The sequence below is a fragment of the Ambystoma mexicanum genome, chromosome 1q (assembly GCF_040938575.1).
Source record: "Ambystoma mexicanum isolate Mex_15411 chromosome 1q, UKY_AmexF1_1, whole genome shotgun sequence".
Classification (NCBI taxonomy): domain Eukaryota; kingdom Metazoa; phylum Chordata; class Amphibia; order Caudata; family Ambystomatidae; genus Ambystoma; species Ambystoma mexicanum.
The window spans coordinates 255111921-255139537 of NC_090922.1; the positions used below are offsets into that span (position 1 = coordinate 255111921).

General features: G+C 47.3%; 1 protein-coding gene across 7 annotated transcripts in view; it reads left to right on the plus strand.

Moving 5' to 3' along the window:
• The window catches only part of LOC138527208 (zinc finger protein 718-like), a 561133-nt gene that overhangs the window by 423822 nt on the left and 109694 nt on the right, over positions 1–27617 (plus strand). For all 7 annotated transcript variants that reach the window (XM_069638322.1, XM_069638323.1, XM_069638321.1 and 4 more), the window contains one exon: positions 12077–12187. In XM_069638322.1, the coding sequence (XP_069494423.1) occupies positions 12077–12187 (111 nt within the window). The remainder of the gene's footprint in view (positions 1–12076; positions 12188–27617) is intronic.

Consider the following 27617-nt stretch of genomic DNA (forward strand, 5'->3'; position numbering starts at 1 on the left):
AGTTTAACCTCAAGATATGAGAGTCTCATATAGGACATGGGGAAGATGTTGAAACACAATTTGTGGGTGATGACAGATTTTTCATGAACAAACTGGTATGAGGATAAATAATTTGTCTGGACCCAAGTAACGTGAGGAATGAATGGGAATTGCAGTGCTATCCAGGCATTCTTGTCAATTGACATGAAGACTTTATTTTTCTGGCTTATTCTAGAATGGTGATCTTCATTATAGGACCACACTGGGATACCAATGTTATTCACAATACAGTGGCTTTACCTTTCCCAACAGAAAGACATTGGGCATGATAATATGTTGGAGTATTTTTAATATTTAGATTTGGGGAGACTTTTCAGTATTTCCAAATAATATTTTTTCTTTTTTTGTTTGTTTATTCCGATGCTTATTTTTCCTTTACCTTCAAATCCTACCATACTCCAACCCCTTTTCTCTGCCTGGCATGTGTAAATGTAAACAGATGGTGCATTCTGTATGACTAACCAGTATATGTCTGGAAAAGGCCCCAAGGCCGAAACACGTGTTACAGTTGACAATTTAATTTTCTTCATTGCAAAAGAAAGAGGTCCAAACGTTTTTGATGGTGCATGCTGTATGACTAACCAGTATATGTCCGGTTTTGAAAAAGGCCCTGAGGCCGAAACACATCTCAACCATTGGGCATAAAATCATAGCAATGAATGAACATGTTGCGCATTTTACTGAGTGAATTCTTGATCTATACTCCTTCCTATCTAATCGACCTTCCTAGGTGCAACTGGGCCCTTTCCTCTACTCCATCTCACTCCCTACCTGCGGCTCCCTCTGGGCTCTATCCTATCACCCTGGCTCTTCAACATCTACCTTGTCCCTCTGGCCACTTGACCTCCTCCTTCTCTCCTAATTTTCAGTGGTATGATGGTGACATACAGCTCTCCTTCAAGCTTCCCTCTACTACCTCCTCTTCTTCCTCTCCCATTCCTGACTGTCTGACTGCTATTCAGGCATGCTGCATGGCTAATGATCTGTCTTAATGCCAGTAAGACCGAGATCCTTCTCATTGGGACCCCTGCTCCATGCTTCCCTCCCACTTTCTGGACGCCCTCCTTCGCTACCCTCCCCTCACCATCTTGGAGGCTATAAACCTTGGTGCCATCTTTGACTCCTCTCTCCTTCTCTCCTGACATCCCAGACCTTGCCAAGAAGGCCCACTTTCACGTTCACCTCCTCCGAGGCATTCTCCACTTCCTCATCTTCCCCCAGAAACTCAATGTCTCCAGAGCTCTGGTTCTTTCTAGGCTGCACTACTGCAACAGCCTCTTCCTCACTCTGCCTCTTTCCTCTCTCCCCATGCCCCCTTCAATTAATCCAGAATAGGACTGCGAGACTGATCCTTGGCTTCAAGCCCAGGGACCACATCTCTCCAGCCCTTAAATCTCTCTACTGGCTCATGGTGGCTGCAAGGATCAAATGCAAGACCCTCTGCATCATCCACAAGGTGTTCTGGGTCCTGGGTCCCTGCTACATCCAACTCTCTCTCCCTAAATACCTCTCTGCTAGAGCCCCATGGTCCTCTAGCTCCAACTCTTTGCAGATCGTACGTTTTCCCAAGCAAAGAGTGGGGGGTAGATCTCTCTTCGGCCGGTGCCTCCCTTTGGAATGGTCTCCCTGCCCCTCTCAGACTTGGGCTGCACCTCCCTTAAATTTTGGATGTTTCTCAAGACCTTGCTCTACTCTACCTCCTTCCCTCTCATCCTCCCTTGCTAATGCCCCTCTCTGCCGCTGCGACTGGCTGCCTGGCCCCTTATGAGTCATGCAGAGCACCAGGCCCTCCTTGACCAGTATATTCCAGCAGCCCCACACACCAGCACTGTCCTTACGGGCCCCCTTCCCTAACTAGCCTGGTGGGTTGGGTATCCCTCCTGAGTCTGGTCCACCCCCCATCCTTGCAGCTAGACGGAGGGTCTGCCCTGGAATTCCCTGGCACTTGCCCCCCTGGACTACCCGCAGCACTTGCCTAGCTCCTGGGCCGTTTCTTCCTTCTTCTCCCACCCTGCTTTTTATGCCCCCTCTCCTGACCATCAATGAAACCCCCGGGACCTCCCCACCTCCACCACTCCCCCCTGCACTTCTTGTTACTTGCATGATCCAAATGTGACAAGCCCTAGCAGGACTGTAATTGATGTTTATCTCCCTTGTTCCCACCCCTTTTTTTGTCTAGTGGTGCCTAGAAATACATTTTTGCTGTATAGTGCGCCTTATCAATATTCAATCGATAAAATAAAATAACCAGATTACTCTTGCTGTCCAAAGAGGAAATTATTATTTTATATTTTGTCTCGGTAATGATCTACTGATTTCTACTGTAAATAAATTGCACTATAAGGCTCATGGACAAGAGGTAAAAAATCTTGGACCTCAATCTGACTTTGCTGGTATTCTGGCAGTAGAGCCGCAAGGATACCTTCAATGTAGTTACTGTTTCTGGCACTCAGTCAGGCGAGTTACGGGTGCCGGAGTGATGGTGTAAATCTCCATTCATGGAGTCACATGGGGGAATTACAGTTATTAGGGGATTCTTTGGTCGTAGGGCACCTGCCTTACCTCCAGCTTATAGCTGGAGGTAACCAGGTGTCCCACCGGGAAATACGTAGTACGACGGTCTGGTAAAGTGCCGGTATCCTTGAATAAATGTAAATGTGCAGGGCAAAGGCGTCATACCCATGTGTAGGGGACAGCCGGCACTTACATGTTGCTGATCCCCAGCGTGCAATTTTCAACACTCACAAAGGGGATTGTAATTGTGAAGACTAGATGAAGGTGAAATCGCCTTTACTCTTCACTTGTACTCTTTGCTTTGTGAGCAATAAAGCACATCCTGCAAAGTACTCTTTGAAGGCGTCGGTTTGTAATGGACCCCTGTGGAGACTGCCTGGGCTTTCATTTTTCGCTCCACACTCACCACAAAACGGCCTCCTCACTAAGCATGCTTCCCATTCATCATTCATCATTTCCGACACATTCGCTATCATGTCCTGAAGCTACAGAGTTTCCTCCAAGGACACACATAATTTAGCTTGTTTCAGTAGTGATTGTAACTGGACCACTACATGTTCTCGCTTTTCCAACATTGCTGTGTTTTAACTTTTATTTCACTTGTTATTTCTTGGATTGGGGTACCGAAGACAGCGATATCTGTGAACTTTGACAGGAAAAACTGGCATTGGAGTCAACAACTCATGGATACCCACATTGAATGCTTGATTTATTGATCCCTTATATTTTTTGGCAGTCTTGCGTATCCCCAGTTTTTTCAGAACACAAAGAGCCACCTTCTTTGTTGCTGAAGTCTTTCTGTACCTGGAACATAACATGCAATCAATAATTGATAATCTATATGCTTTCCCAGAATGAATCTTTTGAAGCTATTAATGCCTCGCCAGTCATACTAGTGTTCAGTTCACATTCATATATACATAATTAACGTTCCAATTTCACAAATGATTTAATACACTTATATAGTTCATGTTTTGGCAGTGCATTTCCACACTAACTGCCAACACAATACAAATCAAACATTATTTCGAAATTCTTATTTCATAAAAGCAGGCTGTGCACTCCACAAATATACAAATCTCAAAAACCTCTCATGAAATGTACATTTTTTAAACAACATGCAGTTTTCTTAAATATAAAGGATTTTCAATAAAACCATAGAATCATCCACATTCTTACAGGGAATGGAAAACAGCAATGTCATGGCCTCACCTATCGTGCAAACCTTGTACAATATTAAAAGAGGTAAAATAAATGTTCTGAGTATTTTTAAAATAGGACAAAAAAATAAGAAATGAATGAAGTCATCTACTGTAGTTCCATTACATGCACAAAAAGGCGTTATGGCCTGGGTGTTACCCCTCGACCAACCAGCCACCACTGAGGCTAGTGGTAGGCTATTTGTTCTAAAATTAAACATGAAACCCTTTTGGGTGGGTTGATAAACCAGCTGGTCTAATTATCCACGCTCAACTGTGGGCTCTTCTTCCAAAAATATTGCACCATAGACTTTTCTATTTCGCAGCTTTGCCGGGTTAATTATTTATTCTCTATGAAGGCAGCTTTAAGTTTTGAGATAGTAATTGCCCCTTCTTGAAGCAGCCTAATGAATTAGTTATTAACACCCAGGGAGGACAGGAGTTGCTTTATATAATGCAGTCATAGGCTGTGACCCCCCAGCCCCACTTCTGATTTCATTAGGCCCTTTATAGGCCAATGTGAAAGATGGTACTCATCCACCCTGGTATGCCACAGTTTCGCCCACAATATTAGTGGTTTCAGGCGTAAGGTATCAGAAATAGAACCCCCAACCTGCTTCCAAGTGCAACAAATTTGTAGGAGCACCCAGTGATAGACCGAACAGCCAGCGCAAAAACTGATTTTCTTTATGGTGAATTGGGGTTACACACAAGTGGTCCCATATTTCAGCCCTGTCCCTAGCACTTGGTGCAGCTTTGGCAGGATAGATGGGGCGTCCTCCCAAGTCTCCATGGAACACCCGCCCAGGTTCTCACTGAATCTCAAACTGCCACATTTAACTGTGCAAAATGTGTTGCACAACTAGCCACCTGAGAGCCCCAGTCCATGTTGTTCTTAATAACAATCCCCAGGTAAGAAAATGCACTCGCCCATTCCATAGTGCATGTAAAAAATCCTAGGCACGATACAAAGTAAGATAAACCCAAGAGGCTAGTTGGCCATAATATCCAAGAGCATATAGTGTGGTGACAGCATGAAACAAGCGTGGACTTACTTATAGGCAGTGTCTTCATGCTCCTCGAAATTCCGACACATTTCTCATGGCCTTTATGACCCGTTCATGTTTCTCACAGCCCTGTCCAGTTCCTATGGAGCCCCTCATGATTCTTGATAGTCTATTGAGTCTAACTCTTCAGACACTTCTTGTTTCTAGATATGAATGCTGGAACCTTGCCATTTCTTGAGAATCGCTGGCATTTTTGCGAAATGTTGGTATTTTGCAAAAAAGTGCTCCATTTGCTAAAATGAAAATCTTTTTCAAGAAATGTTTCAGTTCCTTGAAAAATCTTTGCATTATCTGACATCTGTGAAAGTCTCTGCCTTCATAGGTGACTCGGGAGCCGGGTGCATCCCTGAGGCAGTTGATGATGGGGCGGTATGCGGAGGATCCTGTTAATACCCCCACTTAGCGCCCTCTAGAGGTCAAAGGACTGTCACCTACGAACACCACGATCTGTATGATGGAAAAAACAGTCACCAAACCCAGGACCCCCTGCAACAATATCCTTGAGCAACGAACCCCAAATCTACAATTTCCCCACTTGTTCCCAGTGAACCTTTTTTTATCAGGAAGGAGAACATAATTTGCAATTACCAGCTGAATACAATTCATGTTTCAAAAGCAAGTTATCGGATACAGATCCGCTCCTGAAACGGCCGGGACATGTTCGGGAGACCTCGCTATACAGTCCCAAAATAATGGACCCTTTTTTTAAAGCTGCAGTCCAGCCTCCACATACTTCATTATAACTGGCTTGTACAGCAGCTAAGTTGCAGCGAATTTGATATTTTGAACAAGTGTAAATCAAAGTGAATAATGGGACAACCTTGAGAACCATGATCGCGAGCCTAGCCCTGCACGAGGAGCAGACCAGCGAGCGATAATGGGAACGTCCAGAAAAGGGCTAATGTGGGCATTTGAATCTGAAGAGGAGCAGAGTTTGGATTGAATTGGCACTGGAAGAGAACACTGCGAGAAGCAGAGTGAAGATGGAAGGGAAGGAGTGGAGAAGATTGGAGAGAAGAGGGCACAACAGAGGGTGAAAGGAGGGGCATAACATGTTGGACAGTCGGCAGAAGGTGAACATGGGTTGAAAGGAGGAAAACAAAAGAGGCTAAACGAAGAAAAACAGCAGAATATAGGAGGAAAACAGCAGAGGGTCGAATGAAGAAAACAGAGGATATAAGGAAGATAAACAGCAGTGGGTGAAAGAAGAAGTACAACAAATGTGGAAAGAGGGGAACAGCAGTGGGTGGAAGGAAGAGAACAGAGGGTGGACAGAGATTTGAGAAGAAAGAGAACAGCAAGGGTTGGATAGAGGAAGACAGCCAGGATCGGAAGGAGAGGAACTGAATGACAAGAGGCTGTGGAAGGAGGGGAACCACATGTTAAGGTGGTTGCTGAAGGGAGTCTGCAAGGGGAAGCCATACGCCTGAAGGGAACTACTAGGGCTAGCAAGTCCAAACAGAATAAGTCTAGGACATGTTTTGCAAGGGTTAGTAGTGAAGTCCCAATCCTAAGGGGCTGAGCCCATACTGGGAGGAACGGGCAAGTGGCATGGTGACTAAGGAGGGCCAGGCTCAGAAGACAGGGAGGAAGGTAGAGATCAGGACCTTGTTGGGTGAGATGGAATGAGCCTCAAATATTCTTCTGTAGATTCTAGGACCAGAAGGCCTGATTGGCTCTACCCTGTACCTGAAACAGAAGTCCAACTGGGAGCACAACTGGGAACACACCCCAGTGACGTTGACACGACAATACATTGGGCTGGTGGACCAGGGCTCATGATGTCTAAAACACTACAGATAACACAAGCTAGAGACCAGTGGTACACCAACACCCTTTAAATCAGCCAAAGAGAGACAGCGCTGGTGAAACAACCTATCAACATAAAGACTGGTGCACATTTAAGGAGACTTTTATTTAAATTTTATTTTTTTAACAACTTAATTTTCAAGAGCATATATTACAGACATGCATACATGAGAGAGTAATAAACAATAGCTTCGCCCATGTCTTCCCCTTAATTCGTTCCAGCTTTTGAATTCTATTTGCTCGTGAGTTTTAACCATCGGAACTCCCTCCCACCTCCTCCCCCAACATAACCACCAAACATTTGGGTGAAGAACGTCATCTGACTAATAATTTCTAATGAATCTGTGCCACTGACTCTGCTGTGTCCAGGCTTTTTAATAACTCCCAGATATCTACCGTTTCTTTTTTGGCAATTGCTTTCAGCATGTTTTCCGTATTTTTGTTTGAAGCATCTTGGCCATATTCCAATGAAGCCATGCTTAATATTTTTTTATGATCTGTTATTACATCAGGGGACTTGAGGTTTTTGCTATCCGCTGTGCTTTCCTCAGTTCACTCCTTTTCTCTACTAGTAACCTGTCGTAAGCAAGCCGGTACCCCTTCTGATCCCTGGTCCTATTTTTTGGACATAAAGCAGTGTAACAAAGGGGTATACTCAACCCGTTTCCCCCTCTTCTGGGCTTGTTTGAGCCCCCCTTTCAGAGTATTTGAATGACCGATTCTCTGTTCTGTCTAGTCCTTTTAAGGCATGTGCCCCTAATGGGAACTACTACACGCTGGGTCATTTTTAACTCTTTACTACCCCACCCTGCACACCCCGAATGCATTGTTAAAAGATTGTGGTCACTCTGAACAGTGTATACAACCCTCGTCCATACAAGGGTTGGATACAAGTCCAATATGGTATCTAAAAGGCACCTAGAAACAAAGACATAATCAATAGGTCTGATTAGCTAATCCCTTGACCACGTAGGGTGACCTGGGATGTCTCCTCTCGAGTGGCCATTTAAAATATGAAGGTCACTGGCATCCATTAGTAGCATCCAAGCCAACCCTCTGCTTTCCAATGTTGTTAGATTATAGGTCTCTTCACAAATGATGCCCCCCCTCGTTGTTTAGGCACTTGCTGTGTAAGTCATAACATGGCTTTCAAGTCTTCCAATGTTTCAAAACCACACAATCCCTTCGGATATTTCAGGTTCCAACATAACACAGTTCCCTGGGATATTTCCCCAGGTCTCCGAGTTTGGTTACTTGTCACCAATTTCAAGATCAGCTCATCAATCTCAGTTCACATAGACTTTCTTTTTTTAACCACAGTGTGGCTTTTGCTTAGGTGGGTGTATTCGGTCTAGTCGCAGTTGTCGGACCACGCAGTCCACCCATTAAAGGTCATGAAACCGACACACCTTGCTTGGTTCTGTTTCATAGGTTTCTTTCCACTGTTTCAGCTTCAAAATGAGGCTAGACTCAATGTCCTTGCAACTGCCTTTAAAGCTTTATTCTCACAGATTTTGTTAACTTTCCCTCTTTCAGTAGCTTTCGCTTGCAAAACCAACATAGGCTTCCTAGTATCGCCCACTGCTAGGAAACACGGTTGTGGTTATTGTTCAGGTTTCACAATCCACCATAAGCTTCCCAGTACACTCTCCTGCTAGGAAACGTATTCTCTTGCATACCATCTTTGCTACTATCTTGCTTAATTATTATTGACTCTTGGCAATGCTTGACCATTGAACTCTTAACAATGTTAGCTTACATGACTCTTAGTAATGCTGGCTTATTTGCCTCTTGGCAATGCTTGCTTTCCATTCACTTTTTCCTTATATTCAATTCAGATATTCAAAACCAAATGTCTCTGGCTCCAAAACCACCCATCCACTGTGTCTGGGGCCCCCTTCTCACCCAGGCGGACTTACTGGCTTTCTGATGGTTGGATTTCCCCTTTCGGTGCCTTTCCGGAGACTCTTCTCTGTTCACGGTCTGCTTGCGCTGGTTCCTTCTGGAGTTTGGCGTCCTCCAAGGCTTCCACACTTCCCAGCTGCTTACTGTGGAGGTCCGGTTTGCTGCAGTCACTGATCCTGCACCGGCGAGCGTTTGGGAGCCTCTTCAATGCTCTCCGTACCTTCGCTCTGTACCGTACTGCTTTCTCCGCTCTGCCTCAGACTGCCAATGAGCCCCTCTCGCTCGTTGCACCGGATCACACTCCAAAAACCTTACAGCATCTCAGGATGGTGCCTGCTTGCTGCCACAGCTTCTGCCTAGAAACTCTCCTTCCCTGGAACTCTCCTTCGCGCTTGCTCTGCTTCCCCTGATACCTGTGAGCTGAGCCTGTTTTAAAGTTTCCGGCTCCATGGTAATGTGCCCAACTACTAGACCGCTCATGTTTCTTCGTCCAGTCTTTCCTCTTTTTGAATGGTGGCCTCCTCATCTCAGTAGCTAAGTGGTGTGTGTTGGGAGTAGGTTGTCTAGGAAAATAGGGAAGGTATTGATAATACCCTACAAAGACCTGGGTAATATTAGGTTCATTGGAAAAGGGAAATGGGGGATACCATGTCTCACCCACCGGTGCCCCATCCCCATGTCCCAAGTATTCTACAGCCAGGTGATCCTTCCTCTCATATCCACCCCCAGGGTCAGGATCCGAAAGCAACGTCCTTTCTCTTGCCATCTAGGGGGAGGATATATTGGGGAAAGTGGGAACGCCCTCAGGTTCCTCACACAGTCCAGCAACTGTTTGAATACGTTCCTATCAATTACGAAAACAAACAAGTGATGTTGGACAGGCAGGCGTGAGGCCAGGGCTGTCTATGATGTCTCTTGCAGCCCAGAGCTGGAATACACCATGGATGGTCATTGGGGGATGAGAGGAGGACGTATGGGGGATCTACGTACATCATAATAGTTACCTCACCCGTGAAGAAAAGGTGTACCTGCCATCCTGACAGTAACCCTCACTCACTTCCTTCAGGTCTTAGCAGAACGAGCAGCACAGTGAAACACTGTATGCCTCTACCAGGGTGTCAGGGAACTATATTAAAATTGTTGCTGATCGCTCATAATGGATGCTATACAAAACAATGACAAATATCCATTGCTTGCTGACATGAAATGTTGCTGCCATTCTCTCCACGGAGCACGACAACTGAAAGATGGACCATCGTACCCGGTGTATAGCATCTTCTGAGATGGGCACTCAGCAGCTACATGCTTCAGCTTTCACATTAGGCAGAGTCGGGGAAAACACTTACACCTTAGAGTTGAGGAGAATTTCGCCTTACATTGCTCCATAAATATTATTTATCTCGCTATCCTCCAGCTTTCGACATGGAAAGCACCCCCTTTAAATTCATGGGCACAGTACATGTCACAGTAGGGATAGTATTTCAAGAACACCCAGTCAACGTCCCTTTTCGAATTTGAAAATAAATCATGTAATGCTCTGCACCAATCACTAGATGTCTGCCTATGCAGCACGTGAATCTAAGCAGATACAAGCATCAGTAAGCAGATTACTGTATGTAATATTTGTCATATATTTGTGAGCCCTAGGATTCATTTAGGTTCTAGGAAGAGAACACATGGATTATTCCAGTGTCCATTGATCAATCATTTGGATTCATCTCAGAGTCTGCCATTCTCCTGCAAATTATTGATCATGAAGGACATATTTTACAGTTTATTTCTTTAAACAACTGATAATATATGGGATACTGTACCCACTACCCTACATTGTAAGAATATTGCAAGTCACTCAGGCGTTTCGCTACAAAATAGAGTAATGAGGCCAAAGGCGAAGTTCTTCTTTAAGGTCACAGACCTACAAGGTGAATTTTAGTATTCCTGGTAATGTTCAGAAAGGGCTATATTATTCCTTACAATTGATGCCCACACCTTCATTCCATTTAATATACTCTGATGCAAGAGATCTTCTAGTTGTAGATAGATTAATCGTTGAATCTGTTTGGTTGAAAAATAATCCTTATCAATATGCAGCCTGTAATGTTTTGAACAAATATATTGAAAGCAGTTCGCTATATTGCATATAAAAACTGTTTTATGGTTTAAAATAAGTGCAAAAAATAAATTGTTCTTCTACCGTGCTACACTCCAGAACTGCAAAAATGCAATACTCTACCATAAACCGCTTCTTATCAGTTGACTGTAAAGTATGACAGAAAGCCATTTTAGAAATTTGAAAAGCCATTCACGACTTTCATTAAGCGCTCCAGTGGCAGCTACAAATTTGCTCTGTGTAGGTTCTAGTAGCAGGTTTAGCTACTGTAATAAGTTATTACAGTTGGATTATATATGAGGTAAAGTACCCCCTGCGTTATGATATTGCAAGTCACCAAGGAGTTCTGTGACCAAATAGAGGAACAAGGCCAGAGCCGGAGTTCCTTAATAAGGTCACGGAACTCCAAAGTGACTTGCAATATCCTTTGTACTTATTCTAGGGGGTATTTATTCCTTATAATACAATGCCTCCCACTGTCATTCTTTTTAATACCTGGCCTCTTGCTAAATCTAATGTAAGATTGTCAATTTGCTGATACTTGTAATCAATGTGGAATCTGTTTGGATTTTAAAAAGCTGACACGCAACTCCTACTGTGTTGCAGAAAAGAAGTTAAAGCATTTAATAAAAATGCAGGGAACATTTTTTCCATTTTGTGCTTTAAGATGAGTAATAATATGCAGATGCTTGATGGCATTGGCTAAACTCCAGCTGAGCACAAATTAAACATTCTACCATAAACAGTTCCGTGTCAATGTAAGGCTGTAATGTATCCCGAAAACTATTTTACAAGCACCGAATTTGAAAAGATTGTTAGTATTACAGTGACCGTTGGAATTCTGCTCTCTGCTAGCTCAAGCAGCAGGCATTCTGACATCACAACTGAAGATTAATACTTGATTATATAGCAGTTGTGTTGTCATTTTCTTATTACAGGTCAGTTGTGATGTATAATTTTAACCGCAGCAATATCTATTTACATTTGAGTTGTTGCGGCAAAGCATAAGTAGATATTTAGATAATGAGGCAAATGGAGGCAATAGAGGAGAAAGGGCTTAGCATTTAGATTTTGTGGCTTGTACATGTAAACGACTATGGGGCATTAAAAAATTGATATGGGTATTAAAAAATTGGTAGGGCAGAAAGGGCAAACATTTTGCGAGATGGGGAAAAGTGTTGGGGAACCTACATCTACTAGAGCAGTGGGGTAAAATAAGGCAACGCTGATGTTTGCTGCAGCTGCTATAGAAGGGACAGGAGTCCTGTATCAGCTGTGGGATCCATTGTGGCTATGCATCTGGGTCTGAGGGTTGGCACATCCCTTACAGAAGTGGTGCTCATATGCTTTTGCCCAAATGTTTGCTGAAATTCATCGACTTACCAGTATTTGTATGACGTAACTATTGTGACATGGCGATTCTCTATCCACAGACAATAGTCTCATCGGCCGCGATGGTTTACACCTATTTCTTCCGAATGAGCCTCAGTTTGCAGACCCTTGTGTCCCCAAGAATGAAGATGGTACCAAGAATACCTCACCAAGTGAGTTTTATTGCTAAAATCTCTATGTAAGATTGTCAGGTGTTTCCAGAAGAGAGTGCCCATGAGAGCAGTGACTGGGCATCTAGTTTTATTTATTTTAAAATGTGTTTTAATGATAGTTACATGCACACATCAAGTACTGTTGCATGAAGGAAGTATCGCTCCAAAGGTATAGACAGTGGAGAGCAACATGCATTGCAAACCAAACTCAACATAGTATAAATAATACAACAAAAAAAAGGAAAGAAAAACGAGGCATTGCAAAAGAACATCATACAGTGAGTGTGCCGGGGGTCTAATCAGTCCCCGAGGGGCCCATCCAGGCGATCCCTGCGGGAGTAACTGCCGTACAATAAATAATGTGGGGTTTGTAATCCAACAACGTTGTCACACCTTAGTTAAAGGAACTCATAAATGAAGGTTCGAAAGAGGTCGCCATCCAACATTCACAGGGGCACATTGTCTGACAAAGGGAACATTGCAAGAATGAGTGTGTTCCATGCCTCAATGTTCATGGACATCATCTCCCAGGGCCCTATACCAGGCCGTTGTTTCTGCTTTGCACCATTGCTCAAAGTATTTATACCATGAATTATACTGAGGGACCCCCTTTAGTTTCCAAGACATAGCTATCCGCCCCTTTGCCAGTACACATGCCAGGTCCATAAATTTGATCGCATGTCTATATTTGTCCGGCCTAGGATATGCGCCCAGCAGGCATTCAACCGGGTGCCATTGGTATGGCATGATCCCAGCACCGGTACGGGCCAGCTCTACCAGCTCTATTCATTGCCAAAAACCATGCACCAACACCCATCGCCAAAACATGTGCATGAGGTCCGCTCTGTCCGTGCCACACCAAGGGCAAACGGGAGAAGCCTTAGGATCACACCTGGCCACCCGGCTAGGACTTATTTAAGTTCAGTGGAGCACATTAAGCTGCCGAATACGAAACCGTGCATTGCGTGACACCCTTTTGGCAAACAGTAAAGCATTATCCTAGTGCGCATCAGTAATCTTCTGCCCAAAATCCACCTTCCACTGTTCCTTCAGATGCACATTCCGGACACTAACCACGCCCAACAAGCACTCATACAGCCAGGACACCGGGGCCAGCCATCATCCAGCTCATATATCAAAGCTAGCAGCACCACTTCACCGGGCTAGGTAGCCCATTTACCTTTGGCCACCTTTACCAATTTCAGGTATCGCAGAAACTGGCCCCTCGGTAGACACTCTGTTTGTTCCAGGTCCTCCAACTCCCGGAAGGCCCCATGTTTGTACATGTGGTCAGTCCTAGATCCTCCTAGATCCTCCCATCTCCGCCAGTTCGCTTACATCGGAACACGCATCCGCTGTTATGGGGACATGCAGCAAAAAGGTATGTTGCAAGTTCAGCTTTCTATTCCACACCTGTCTGCCCAGCCTAACCAGTAGTGTCTGCTGACCTATGCAACAGTCCGGGACCCATAAGACCCTTTTATCCATGCTGGACACATCAGTGCCATTAGCAATCTGGATTCCATAGTAGGCTCATCCGACAGCCGCCCTACAATGTATCGAAGCTGTGCAGCCAAAAAATAAAGTTCCAAGCGTGCTAGCTGCACTCCCCCATCCTGGTTTCTCATACATAACGTGTGTATCGCAATCTTGTGCCATCCATGACACCGGAGGAAGCCCCTGAGCAGTGTGTCTAGGCCACGAAAGAAATTGGCCCAATGTAATAATGCACATTCATGAAAGCATAAAGTAACCGTGGGAGTACAATCCTTTTCACTAGGGCTACCCGACCCATGAGAGAAAGTGGCAATCTGCTCCAAACCTTCATGGACCTACACAATCCCTCCACCGCCCTGCTCGTACTTTGAACATGCATATCCTCAGGCGCATGTGCTATATGAATACGCAAGTACCTGAAAGTGTGTGTCTCCCATTTCAGCCTCAAATCTGGTAGGTCCCTGGTATCATACCCCACAGTCCAGCCAAAGGAAAAAGACAAGAATTCTGTCTGCTGAAGCATATCCCTGATAGCCTAGCAAAATCATCTAAAACGTCCAGGACAATGGGCAAATTATGGTCCGCCTCGCACAGGTACATGAGGACATTGTCTGCGTAAAGGGATATAAGATGCCTGAAAACCCCTGCCCAATACCAGCTTCTAAAAATTCTTGTCACAAATATGCTGGCAGGGGTTCCAATGCTCGAATGTAAAGCCTAGGCGACAACGGCCACCCTTGGAAAGTCCCCCTCTGTATATCCCATAAGTCCGATATCTGCCTCCACTTTGTCCCCCTGGCCACCGGTTGTGTACCCAGCGAATAAAACCCTCCCCTATCTCGACACCCATTCCGAGTTAACTGAATCAAATGCTTTAATAGCGTCAAGAGACGCAACTGCATACAGTGCCTCCTGGGGGTTAGGCTGGTCAGATATGTGCTGTAAGTGATGGAGCTTCAGGGCACTGCTCTGCCAAGGTACAAAAACCATCTGGTCCTCGTGTATTAATGAACCAATTACTTTACGTAGTCGCCCAGCCAACAGTGCAGTCGATATTTTGTATTTGTAATTGTATTTATTGTGTTTATATAGCGCTTTAATCCAAAGCACTTTACAGTATAACAACAAGTTACATAGAAAAATATAACCGTAGAAGCAATTTACAAGACATGAATCAAACCAATAAAACAGTAGGTAGAGCAATTAACCTGTGAGGGTAAGTAAGCGAAGGAGGGTGATGAGAAAGGGAAGGAGGAGGGAGACAGAAAGGGCGTTAGGGTGAGGATGTAAGGAGGGAGAGGTAAGGGTAAGGGAAGGAGCGGATAGGGAAGGTGAGTAGGGGAAGATGTGAGGGAGGAGAGAGAGAAGTGAGAGGGGGTAAGGGTATCGGGGCGGGGAATGGAGAAGGAGACATTTCAAGGAAGTACGGAAGGAGGAAAAGGTGGTAATGGAGAGGATAGAGAGAGAGAGAGGGAGGGAGCTGAAAGGAGCGGAAACGGGAAGGCACATGGAGAAGGGGGGGCGGTGAGAAGGAAGAGATCAGCAGATCGAAGGGAGTGAGAAGGGGTGCAGAAAGAAAGGAGAGAAGAGATAAGCCGACGAGAGAAGGCCAGGAGAAAAGGCCTCCTGTGCTCTTTGCAGCTCAGCTGCGAGCACGTTTCCCCATACGCCAGCTGGATGCTGCATCAGCTGTTTTCCTTTCATTCGGAACAACCGTGTGTTCCAAGGAAATCCCTGCCGCGTGGAGAAGCCCCAAAATAGATGCCTTTGCCATGGAGGCATCCACATCAACAACTGCTGCCGCGCAGTTCACCGCCGCAGGCCCAGGTTCCCATTCGCTGTGTCCGCCTGCCCGCCCCTCCCCTCCTGCTTTAAATGGAGGGGGAGAGGGCCGAGAGGCGAAGCCTACGAGAGAAGGCCAGGAGAAAAAGGCCTCCTGTGCTCTTTGCAGCTCTTCGCTGCTCATCTGCCGTTTGCCCAAAACCTATGCCGCACCCAGAAGGTAAGAAGCACTACCCTTGCAAGCTTCTCTCTAACCCATGCACCACCTCAAGGCGTTTCAGGTTGCGCGCCCGTACTTTGCAAGCTGCCATCAGCTCACAGCCCATTCCCACGAGCACCCGTAATACACGGCTATGCTCACGTACTGTACAACCCTTTTTACTCGCTGATAAGGCCAGGCACCCCCACAAAACCTCAAAGCCTGCATCCACTTCAAGTACTACCAACACAGCCACCAATAAAGTACTTAACTTTTCATACAATTATACCGCCTCCATAACCAATGTGATTACAAATGTGTCCTCCACCACTGAAAATGAGCCCCCCAGTGTAAAATCTGTGATGTGCAATCTTCTACCACCATTTTGAATGCTAGTGTGTCAAATGCTATGCCACCTGTGTCCACCACCTCTGAAAATGAGCCCCCCAGTGTAAAATCTGTGATGTGCAATTCTTCTACCACCATTTTGAATGCTAGTGTGCCAAATGCTATGCCACCTGTGTCCACCACCTCTGAAAATGAGCTCCCCAATGTAAAATCTGTGATGTGCAATTCTTCTACCACCATTTTGAATGCTAGTGTGCCAAATGCTATGCCACCTGTGTCCACCACCTCTGAAAATGAACCCCGAGTGTAAAATCTGGGTTGTGCATCTCCCCTAACACCCAGAGCTCAACCCCCCCTCCACCAAACCCTCTCTCATCATGAACCCCCACCCAGCCACTACTGAACCCCACCTGAAATGCGCCATGATTAACGCTAGGTCCATCAATGCCCACGCCCTAGACATCCACGACCTCCTAACCTCCCACGACCTAGATCTACTCATGATCTCAGAAACATGGCTACATGAGGCCTCCGGCCCGGGGGCTCTCCCTAGCCCTACCCACTGGCTATTCCATAACTAGACAAGATCACCTCTCCAAACGTGGAGCTGTAGCAATTATTGCCAGAGACTCCCTCTCTATCAGAAAGGTAGAGAAATCCCTCACCAACAATAACAGCGACTACCTCCAAGTCAAAATAACCCTCTCTCCCCACTGCACCATTACTGTGCACACATTCTACCGCCCTCCAGGCCCAACAGGAGACTTCCAAGCCTCTCTCATCCACCTCCTCTCTGACAACCTCAAAAAACAGTCTAAAGCCATTCTCCTCAGGGATGTCAACCTAGGGCTCCGAGATAGTAAGGACGTCGCAGCCAAATCCCTTGACTCTGCCCTCAATGCTCTAGGCTACAAGAACACCATCATTAGCCCAACTCACACTCAGGGCAGAACGCTCGACTGGATAGCACAGCACAACTGCCCACTCATCATCCCAGGTAACAATCCCACCCTGTGGTCTGACCACCACATCATCACCTTTAGCATCCTCACCACTAGCTCCCCTGCTGCCCCCTTACCTCAACCGCTCCCACCCTGCCTCGCCAGAAGCTCCCGCCAGCTCACTAAGGAACGGCTACTGCCCTTCCTCCAACGCCCAGCCTTCAGACCACCTTTTTCATCAGACCCAGAAACACTCGCAACAACCTATGATACTGCCATCAAAGCAGCTATCAACTCCATTGCCCCTCTCAAACCTCGCAAATCCAAACCCACTACTCATTCCAACTCTTGGTTCACCCCTGAGCTCTTCACACTCCGCAATGAGAAAAAAGCCGCACTCACACAGTGGCAAACGTCCCACTTTGAAAAAGACAAGATGATCTTTAAAGCCCTATCCACCAAATACAAAAAGGCAATCACCCAAGCAAAGGCCAAATCCTTTGAATCCAGAATCTCGGAAGCCCAATCTAGCACAAAAGAAATCTTCGCCATTTTCAGAGAGCTCGAGACACCCACTCCCGCCCCCCAGAATTTCACCAAAGACAAAGACTGGTGTGACGAAATATAAACAGCCATGCAAACCAAATTAAGCCTCCTCAAAAGCAAAATACTAGCCACTAAACAAGCACTACCCAGTATGCAAATCCCTATCCCACCACCTGCCCTGGATCCCCCCCTACCCTTCTCCTTCAAACCCATTCAAGAAAAAGACATCATCAACATTATGAGGAACATCAAGCCCTCTAACTGCAAAGGTGATGCATGCCCAGCCTCCATTATCAAAGACTGCACGGAAGCGCTAGCTCCCTTCCTAAAAGCCTTTGTGAATGCCTCCTTTACCACAGGGAAAGTCCCTGCCTCCCTCAAGGAAGCTTGGGTCCGTCCTCTTTTGAAAAAGCCAACTCTCGATCCCACCTCCCCAACAACTACAGACCCATCACCACTGTCCCATTCCTCCTCAAAATATTGGACAAAGCAGCCTACCTGCAGGTCCAGCACTTCATTGAAGAGAACACACTCCTTGGACTCCGCCAATCTGGCTTCCGCCCCAGACACGGGACCGAAACCGCCCTACTTGACCTGAAAAACCAGATGGACGATGCTAGAGACAGGGGTAAACCAGCACTTCTCCTACTCCTTGACCTATCCGCGGCCTTCGACCTCGTGGATCATGGCGTCCTATGCCACCACCTTTCCTCCACTGCCAAATTCTCCCCAGAGGCCACAGCATGGATCACCTCCTTCTTACAAGACAGAACCATGCAAGTATTCTCTGACCTAGCCGCCGCATCACCAACTATTATACTTTTTGGTGTACCCCAAGGTTCCTGTCTCTCCCCCACCCTATACAACATCTTCACACGATCCCTCTTCCTCATCCTCGACGCTATGGGCATCTCATACACCAACTACGCCGACGACACTCAGATCCTCCTCACTCTCACAGGTAATTATGACACCGACTCCCTGACCCTCAACAACCTCTACAACACCATCCAAGCCTGGATGGCAGACAACGGACTATGCCTCAACTCTGACAAGACGGAACTCCTCCTGGTAGGTTCCCCCGACACGCTAAAAAAAATAAATGCCCAATTCATCCACTTCACCATTGACTCCATTAAAATCCCGGTCTCCGATTCTGTCAAAACTCTGGGAGTCTACCTGGACTCCAGCCTATCCATGGATAGACAAGTCAACGCAATAGCATTCGCAGCTGCATATCATGCCAAACTTATCAACGCAATCAGACCCTTTCTCTCCAAAGAGAACTGCACCAACATAGCCAGAGCCATCACCGGCTCTAGGCTAGACTACTGCAATGTACTCTTTCTAGGAACCTCCAACAAAAACTTAGAGAGACTACAAGTAATACAGAACAATGCTCTCCGGGCAGCCCAAGGCATTGCTAAAAGAGAACACATCTCTGAAGCCAGAAAACTAGCCCACTGGCTCCCAATAAAGGAAAGGATCGTGTTCAAAGCCCTAACACTGACCCACAAGTGTATTCACTTCACTGCTCCAGCATACCTCTCTCAAAGGATCCACCCTGTCTCCACTACCAGGCCAACCAGATCACTGTACACCAACATGCTCTCTGTGCCACTAGTAAAAAGAGTAAAAGCGGGCGGATCCAGCTTCCCCTATCTCGCGCCCACTCACTGGAATGCCCTACCTCCCACTATCCGTGGTGAGGACTCCCTCACCACCTTCCGCAAAACTCTGAAAACTACCCTCTTCACATAAGGCGCGACACATGAGCACGAATACATATCATATATGTTGTAATATACGACCAAATTCAATATTTGTAACAACAGTATGATTTCTTGTAGTATTCATAATGTGTCAACAATCGCTATCATGTCTGTACCATGTAACTAAGTTAGTGGAATTAACAGCGCCTCAATGCCCCTGGGCTGCTTGCGCGCTATATACATATAAATAAATAAATAAATAAAAGGGGCACGGTCATGAAGAGATTTAAAGACTAGACAGAGGAAATTAAATTTAAGTTGGGAGTGAAAGGGAAGCCAACCAAGGTAAGAAAGCGAGGAGGAAATGGAGTCATGAGGAGCAAGGAGACATAGGGTACGGATGGCTGAGTGGTAGAGTGATTTGAGAGGGGTGAGATGAGATGCAGGGTGTCCAAAGAGGATAGAGGAGCAATAGAAGAGTCGAGAGAAGATGAGGGGGGAGATTAAAATTTAGTGGCATGGAAGGTGAGAGATTAGCAGACTTTACAAATGCTGAAGAGGTGGTAGCGACAGGCGCGAGAGGTAAGAGAATTGTAGCGGGAAGAGGAGAGGGAAGAATCAGGAACCCTCTCCCTTTTCCTATCTCCTCCCCTCCTCCCCTTACTTTCTTCTACGCACTTACTCTATCAGAATTGTCCCTGGATCTAGTGTGAAAGCAACCTCGTCTGTCGCTCCCCCATCCCCTTACTGTCCCCCCCCCCAGCACTATCTGAAACATTGTCAGGCCTAGTACGATAGTCGCTTGTTTTGTTCCTCCCCTCCCTTTCTACACCCCTCTCCCTCACCTTTTGTTTTTCTCCGGCTCTACCAGAAATGTCACCAGGCCTAGTACGTTAGTCTCCTGTCTGTTTCCATTTCCTTCCCACTCCCCCCCCCCTTCCTTATCTATGTATTAGCTCTTGCACTATCTGAAATGTCATCAGGCCGAGTACGATAGTTAATTTCACATCCTTACTGTTCATGGCCTGTAAGAATGTCATTGTATTTTCCCTTGTTCCCACCCTTGCCTTGAAGCGCTTTGAAACACATTGTGTATAGGGGCTATATAAATAAACTATCATATAATATCTTATATCAATGCCTCGATAGCTAGCGTGGGAAGAGAGAGGGAGACTAGAGGGGGGGAAGTGGATAAAAGGTGGAGGAGAGGGAGGGGGAAGAGTGTTGGAGGGAAAGAATAAGATTTCAGTCTTATCAGTGTTGAGGGAAAGGAAGAGGGATGACATCGAATTTTTAATGGCAGTAAGACATGAAGAGAGTTAAAGTTGAAGGTCAAGAGAGAAGGAAGAGAAGGAAAGGAAGAGTTGGGTGTCATCAGCATAGAAATGGTGAGAGATGATGGGGGCAAGAAGAGAGGTGTAAAGAGAGAATAGGAATGGGCCAAGAACCGAACCTTGGGGTACGCTGTAGTCCAAGGGAGGGTGGATGAGGTGCGTCCGCCCCAGGAGACAGCAAAAGAGTGGGAGAAGAGGTAAGAGGAGAGCCAGTTGAGAACAGAGCCTTTGAAACCAAAGAGAGTGTTGAGAAGTATGAGGTGATCGACCGTGTCTAAGGAAGCAGAGAGGTCGAGGAGGATGAGGACAGAGGATTGCTTATAGTACCGAGCGGAGAGGAGGGAGTTGAGAACATAAGTGAGAGCAGTTTCAGGGGAGTGTTTAGGTCGGAAGCCAGATTGAGAGGGAGGAAGGAGGGAAAGGCTAGAAACAAAGGCTGAGAGCTGAGAGTAGGTTAGGCGTTCAAGTAATTTAGAGAGGAATGGGAGTAGAGCGATTGGACCGAAGTTTGAGGCAAGAAGGGGATCGGCAGAAGGTTTCTTCAGAATAAGTACAATAGTAGGGATTGTACCTTTTCACCAACAATAAAGGTCCACAAGGACCAAAAGTTCTAAAAATGCTACCACCAAAGGTTCGAACACCAAAAGTTTGAACCTTTGGGGGTAGCATTGCAGGTAAGTAAAAAAAAGACTGCAGGGGTGTCCCCCGCAACACCCCGCTCACTATACCTCTTAGTATAGTGAGCGGGGGTTGCGGGGGAAACCCCTGCAGCCCCCGTAGTATGTACGTGTGTTTGCATGAGAAAGGTGCACACTTTTGGTAGTTTGCAAATTTCTCATGCGAACGTTCCAACCACGGCAAAATCAGCCACGGACGGATCACGTAGATCCATAATAGTTGCATGCTTGAATGCAGAGGGGAAGGTAGCTGAGGAGAGACATGTTGAAGAAGGAGGTTAAGTAAGGAATGAGAAGTGGGTAGATCTTCGTAATAAGGAGGGTGGGGAGAGGGTCAGAAGGGCAGACGAAGGATGGGCTTTGGACAGCAGAAGGGACACATCAGAAGGGGAGACAGGCGAGAAGTCAGACATGCAAGCTGAGGGGGGTAAGGGAAAGGAGGGGAACGTGGGAGGGAATCTTGGAGGAGAAGAAGTCAGCAAAGTCAGAAGGAGAGAGGGAGTTTGTGGTTGAAGGGTCAGGGGTGGGCGGGGAGAGAAGGCGAGAGAGGGTTTGAAAGATACAGCGAGGGTGAGAGGCTTGGAAGTGTAGAAGGTTAGAATAGTATGAACTTTTAGCAGAGCTGAGGCAGGAGTCATAAAGAGAGTGGTAAGAGAAACAGGAGGTTTGATTGGATAGAAAGGGACATTTGAGCCAGTGTCCCTCGAGGCGACGGAGGAGACGCCGCATGGAGAGAAGTTGAGGGGAGAGCCATGGTTGAGAGGGTTTGCGAGTAGGACGGAAGGAGGAGAGGGGGTAAAGTTGATCAAGGGTGGAGGAGATAGAGGAGGAAAGAGTGGATAGAGCATCCTTACCCGAGAGAGAAGAGAAATTTGGGAGGGGGGGAGAGAGGAAGAGCAAGTGTCGAAAAAGAGAGAAGGACTAAAGTCGTGAAGGTCATGCCGAGAGAAAGAGGTAGGGGAGGGTAGAGGAGCAGAAGAAGGGAGAAGGGCAGTAAGGGAGAAGGAGAGTAAAGCATGGTCAGAGAGATAGTTGGGTAGTGTAGAGACGGTGGAGGAGGGGTAGGTAGAGTTAAAGATAAGGTCAAGAGTGGAGCCAGAAGAGTGGGTAGGAGAAGAAGGGAGAGGAGAGAGGAGGTAGGAGTCAAGGATGGAGAGAAGAGGGGAAGAGTAGGGATGTGAAGATTGAAGTCGCCAAGTACAGTGAGGGGGGATGGGAAGGGAGAGATGAGAGAGAGAAGGTGGTCAAGGTCATCGTAGAAGGAGGAAAGGGGGGCAGGAGGTTGGTAGATAAGAAAGGAGATGGGGTGAGGGGAAGTAAAGGATTTGTATAGGTATTCGAAGGAAGGAAAGGTAGGAAGAGGCAGTGGAGAGGTAGAAGGGTATTTATGGTGGAAGAGGAGGCCAATGCCACGGCCATGGCCAGAAGTACAAGCGATATAAGAGTAAGAGGAAGAGGAGGCGGTGAGAGAAGCAGGGACAGTAGAGTTGTGAAGAGGGATCCAGGTTTCGGTTAGACATAGGAAATGAAGGTTAAGACGAAAGAACATGTCCAAGACAGCTGCTGTCTTATTGCAGAGGGATCTGGCATTAAAGAGAGCAATGTTGATGAGGCTGGAGGGTTGGACAATAGGGGGGTAGATAAGGTTATGATGAAGGAGGGTTGGCGTGCGGTGGGAAGAGTGGGGGAGGGGGTTGAGCAAGGGAATGGACATGAGGAAAAGGGAAATGGAAAGTAGGAGAGTGAAGGGGCAGGGGATAGGGGGTGGGAGGAGGGGGAGGAGTAATAAGGACGGGAAGAGAGGAGTCTGGCAATGCGCATGACCAATGGGAGGAGAGTGAGCTGTGAAGAGGAGGGAGTAAAAGGAAAAGAAGGGGGAAGGTGTGTAGAAGAAGAAAGAATGAGAAAGAGAGAGGAAGACGTCAATGGGGGAAAAAGCAATCAGAACAGGGTATGCGAACCTCGGGTCAGAGGGATCAGATGGGGAAGGGGGTTCAGGGGAAATAGGAGAACTAGAGGTCGTGGGTTAGCAGTCAGGAGAGCTCAGGTAGGAGCAAGCAGATCGCTGATCAGAAAGGGCCAATGGTAGCAGATAGCCAATGGGGGATGAAGAATCTTGGAGGTGGCAGGGAGGGCAGCTGATTCGAGGGGCCAGGTGGTGACCGGCGGGCTACACAGATAAGATGGGAATTAGATAATAGCAGGAGGTCACAGTACAGGAAATCTTGGGTGGAAGCAGGCGTTCCACGGATGATGAGGAATCCAGTAGGTGCCAGCAGATGGGAAGGGTTAGGTGGTGACAGGTGGTGACAGGCAGACCTTAGAAATAAAATGGGCTCAGGTGGTAGCAGGAATTCCAGAGTACAGAGGTCAGATGGTAGCAGGCGGGCCCGAGGAAGCTGAAGAACCCTGGATGTAGGGGTTCACGGGTGGTAGCAGGTAGAACACAGTGCTGAGAGTCCCAAAGGTAGCGGACAGTGCGTGGAAGATGAAGAGCCTTAGAGGTGGCTGGGGCCAGCAAGCAGGAAAGTGCAGGTGATAACAAACAGGCCACTGGGCAGAGGGACCAGGAGGTAGCAGGTGGTCCGGAGGGGGTAGAGGCCCTGGCGGTGTCAGGAGCATGCAGATGGGAAGGGCAGGGTGGTCTGTGAATGATCTTGGATAGGTAGGGAGGTCAGCAGAAGGGGCCAGGTGGTATCGGGTGAGCCACTAAGCAGTGGGTGGAGGCAGGAGGATCTCAGATCAAAGAGTCTCAGGAGGTAGTGGGGGGTCTGAGGTATGTGAAGAAACCAGGAGTTAGTAGGAGGTCAACAAACAGGAAGGGCCCAGGGGGAGGCAGTGATACTACTGACCCGAGGGGCTCAATAGTGGTAGGCAGTTCACGGAGAGTAAGGGCCCTGGTGGAGGCAGGGGTAAACAGTTTGGGAGGGTTCAAGAGAAGGCAGATGGACCAGAATACAAGGAGCCCCGGGGCAGCAGGGGTTTGTGGCTAATAGCCACTCATCATGGATAAGTGATAAGAGGAGCGAGCAACACTGTCTCTGTGAGGCTGGGGACCAGGAGGCAGGGGCAGACTCAGAGGAGGAGAGGAGAGGCCAGTCGCGGTGAAGGAGCAGCAGTGAACAGGGAGAATCCGGGAGAAGTGGAGCTGACCTGGGTCGAGACTTTTGAAGGTGTGAAGCAGGCGGAGGTACAATCCTCCCAATGGGGCACAGTAGCCAATGTCTGTACGGCATGTGTGGCAGGAGCAGGGAGAACAGGGAGAACACTGTCGAAGCGTCCCTCAGATGCATATTTTGACATCTTGATTCAGCATAGCCAGAGGCTATTAAGATTCACAATGTTCCACTGACTACCCAGGCTTTGGAATGGGGACCACCATTGTATCTCGCATTCTAGGCCGGAGCAAGCCTTTCTCATAAGCTTCTTCATACACACTCAATAACACAGGGGTAAGGGCACAGTTGTATGCCTTATAAAACTCTGCAGCAAGCCCACCCCCCTGTCGTCTTACCAGGTGTCAAGGAAGCGATCACCCCCCAAACCCCAACTCATCTGCTGTCAAAGGTGTCTCCAAGGCGGCTGCCTGCTCAGTAGTGTAGTGAGTCGTGAAAAGTGAATCTGGGATAGTGCAGAGCCCAGCTCTTCCGGGAGCACCTGGACATCATGCTTATACAGGCAGCTATAGAACCTGCTAAAGATATAATTTATGGCGCCTGAGACCGGCATGGGGCGCCGCATTTATCACAATAGTGTAATTGCGCATCTAGGTTTGCTCAGTTCGGCATAGCCACACTTACAGCCTCCCCGATTGTCCCCTTCAGCATGCCACTTGTGCCATGCCAAGTAGTCAAATTTGCAGAGCCTCTCGCATGCCGTTGCACATTGTGTCTGTAACGCAAAGAGGTGTTCCCCCACCAGAGGAGTCTCAAGTGTGTTAGCTTCCATGGTGCAGATCTGGTCCTTCAGAGTCCGAGGTCCTTCTGTATAGTTCGTCTAATAACCCCTGCCCCAGCAATTACTTCTCCCTAGCCACCACCTTATGTGTCTCCCACACAGTCCCCTCAACTGTCGACATTGCCCAAATTAGTTTCCAGGAAGGTCACCAGGAAGTCCTCCATTTGGCCTCTGAAAGAGTACTCCCACAGCACATCCGTGGGCATGCGCCACATCCGGACAGGAGGCCTATGTCCCCTACTGTACAGCACACCATTAGTGGATAGTGGTCTGAAATGGAGCGCCCCATGTATTCCGGCAATAAGGCAATGAATATTTATTTCCTGCACAAATGGGATCACACCCTGTACGCAAATAGGAGCCCAAACCCCTGATGCTCTAAGTCAAAGTTTTAATCAGTGCCATCTGGATACCAGAGGTCCATGCCATGGGCAGCATCATTATACTCCCGCTGCAAAGCATCTCCCCGGACCACTGTGTGCATGCCAGCTTCATGTGTTTTCGGTGACTGATTACCCATCCCTCCTTTCAAGTGGCTCAGGGGTTCTCCCTTATGCTATCTGTCCTGCCGTTCATCCCCTTATGCTCCATGCCTTTGTGGTCCATCCACATGTTTGCTGCCTCTGGAGTCTCGAAAAGGAACGCCTTCCCCTTGTACAGCACTTTCAGCCTGACCAGGTAGACGAGCATGTACTTAAGTCCCAGCTGGTGGAGCTTTCCTTTGTGGTGGAAAAACATGTTCCTTCTCCTTTACACCAGTGGCGTATAATCAGGATATACTGCAATCATGGAATTGCCCCTTTGAATCTTTCTACTCTCTCTGGAGTACTACAGTATCACTTCCCTTTCCTTAAAATTGAGGACCCTAGCAATCACAGGTCGTGGATGGGATCCCGGTGGTGTTCTCTTCTGAAGTGATCAGTGGGCCCTCCCTATCATGAAGCCCTAAGACAGCCTCCCAGGGTCAACTTCTTGTAATATCAAATTTCCAATGTGGGACGTACGATCTGAACCTTCCATACCGTCAGGCAGACCAAGCACTAAAATGTTATTCGTACGTGACCTACCCTCTGCATCTTCGGCATACAGTTCCAGTGCAGCATTGCATTCTTCACCTCCAAGGCTTTCATCCGCTTTTCCAGATCGGCAGTGGTAGTCACTGTCTCCTGCAATAGCGATTCCATAGCCGTGTGCTCTCCGCCAGAGATCGTACATCTTGCCTTAGGAGTTACACGCACATCTACTTTCACCTCCTCAATATTGTTCTCCAGGGAGGATTGCAAGGCTGTGATAGCGGCCAGTGTTTTATCTTCCTGGGGCCCCTTCTGCACCACCGATGTGTCTGACTGCTCTGCCTCCATGGCCAAAGCAGGGTCACGCTGCTTCCCCCGGCTTGCAAAGGATTCCATGATCATGCCCTTTCCCTTCTGTTCGGAGGATGGCATAGTAAAGGGTACTCTGGATGCACCCCCCTCAGCGCACGGCACTATAACAATCAGTGGAGGGAGCCAGATCTCACAGAGGGGGCTCCAGTTGTCCGCCCCTGCAAGCTAGAGCCTCCAGGCAAAAGCACACTGCAGTAATCCACACCTTTAAGTATGGCACACTTGCCAATCCAGGTCTAGGTAGCGTTAGTGTTTGTTGCCCCGTGCACTTCCAAGAAGATCAGCCAGTGTATCAGGAGAGGGCCATGTGCCCTTCATGTCCCCAGTCGGGTGTCTGCGGCATCCTACGGACTCTCGGGCTGTGCGCAGCCCCGTAGCGTGGCTGGGGCGCTGCTGCCAGCTTCCAGGGCTCAGAGAGAGACGCAACAGCATATGACAGGCCGCCTCCCAAGCAAGTACTGTTCTGCAGAGCCGGCGGGGGACACAAGAATAGTACACACGCTGTCGCGCAGCCGCCAACCCGCACTCACCGGCCTCAAAAACGGCATCCCCACTGTCTTTCACACACCTTCGTCTCCTCCTGTTAGGCAGAATCCTGTACACTTCCCTTGGGGACCACTGCAAAAAAGATTAAGACTACAGGAGTAAGCGGTAAACCCAATTGGTAGCAGTCTGTACCACCCAGATTTACCTGGTAGCTGTGGCTGAGCAGTCAGACTTCTCTCAAGAAGAGTACGGCAGTATATAGAGTATACACAACAGGGCCAAAAACACAGTGGAACAAGGAAACACTGACCAGAGCTTTGTATCAAAAGTATAACATTATTTATTTAAAACACACTTTAGGTAATAGACTAACACTCTAAATTGGTAATAGACTAACACTCTAAATCAAAAGCAAGTCCAAACACAGTCAGATAAAGTATAAACACCTCCCTTGATAACTATTAGACCAGTCATAGTTAAAACACCACTATTTGTTAAAACAGATGTGAGCGCGTAACCGAGATGGCACTCCAATAGTTAGGTTAAAGGGAGAGAAAAAGGCAGAG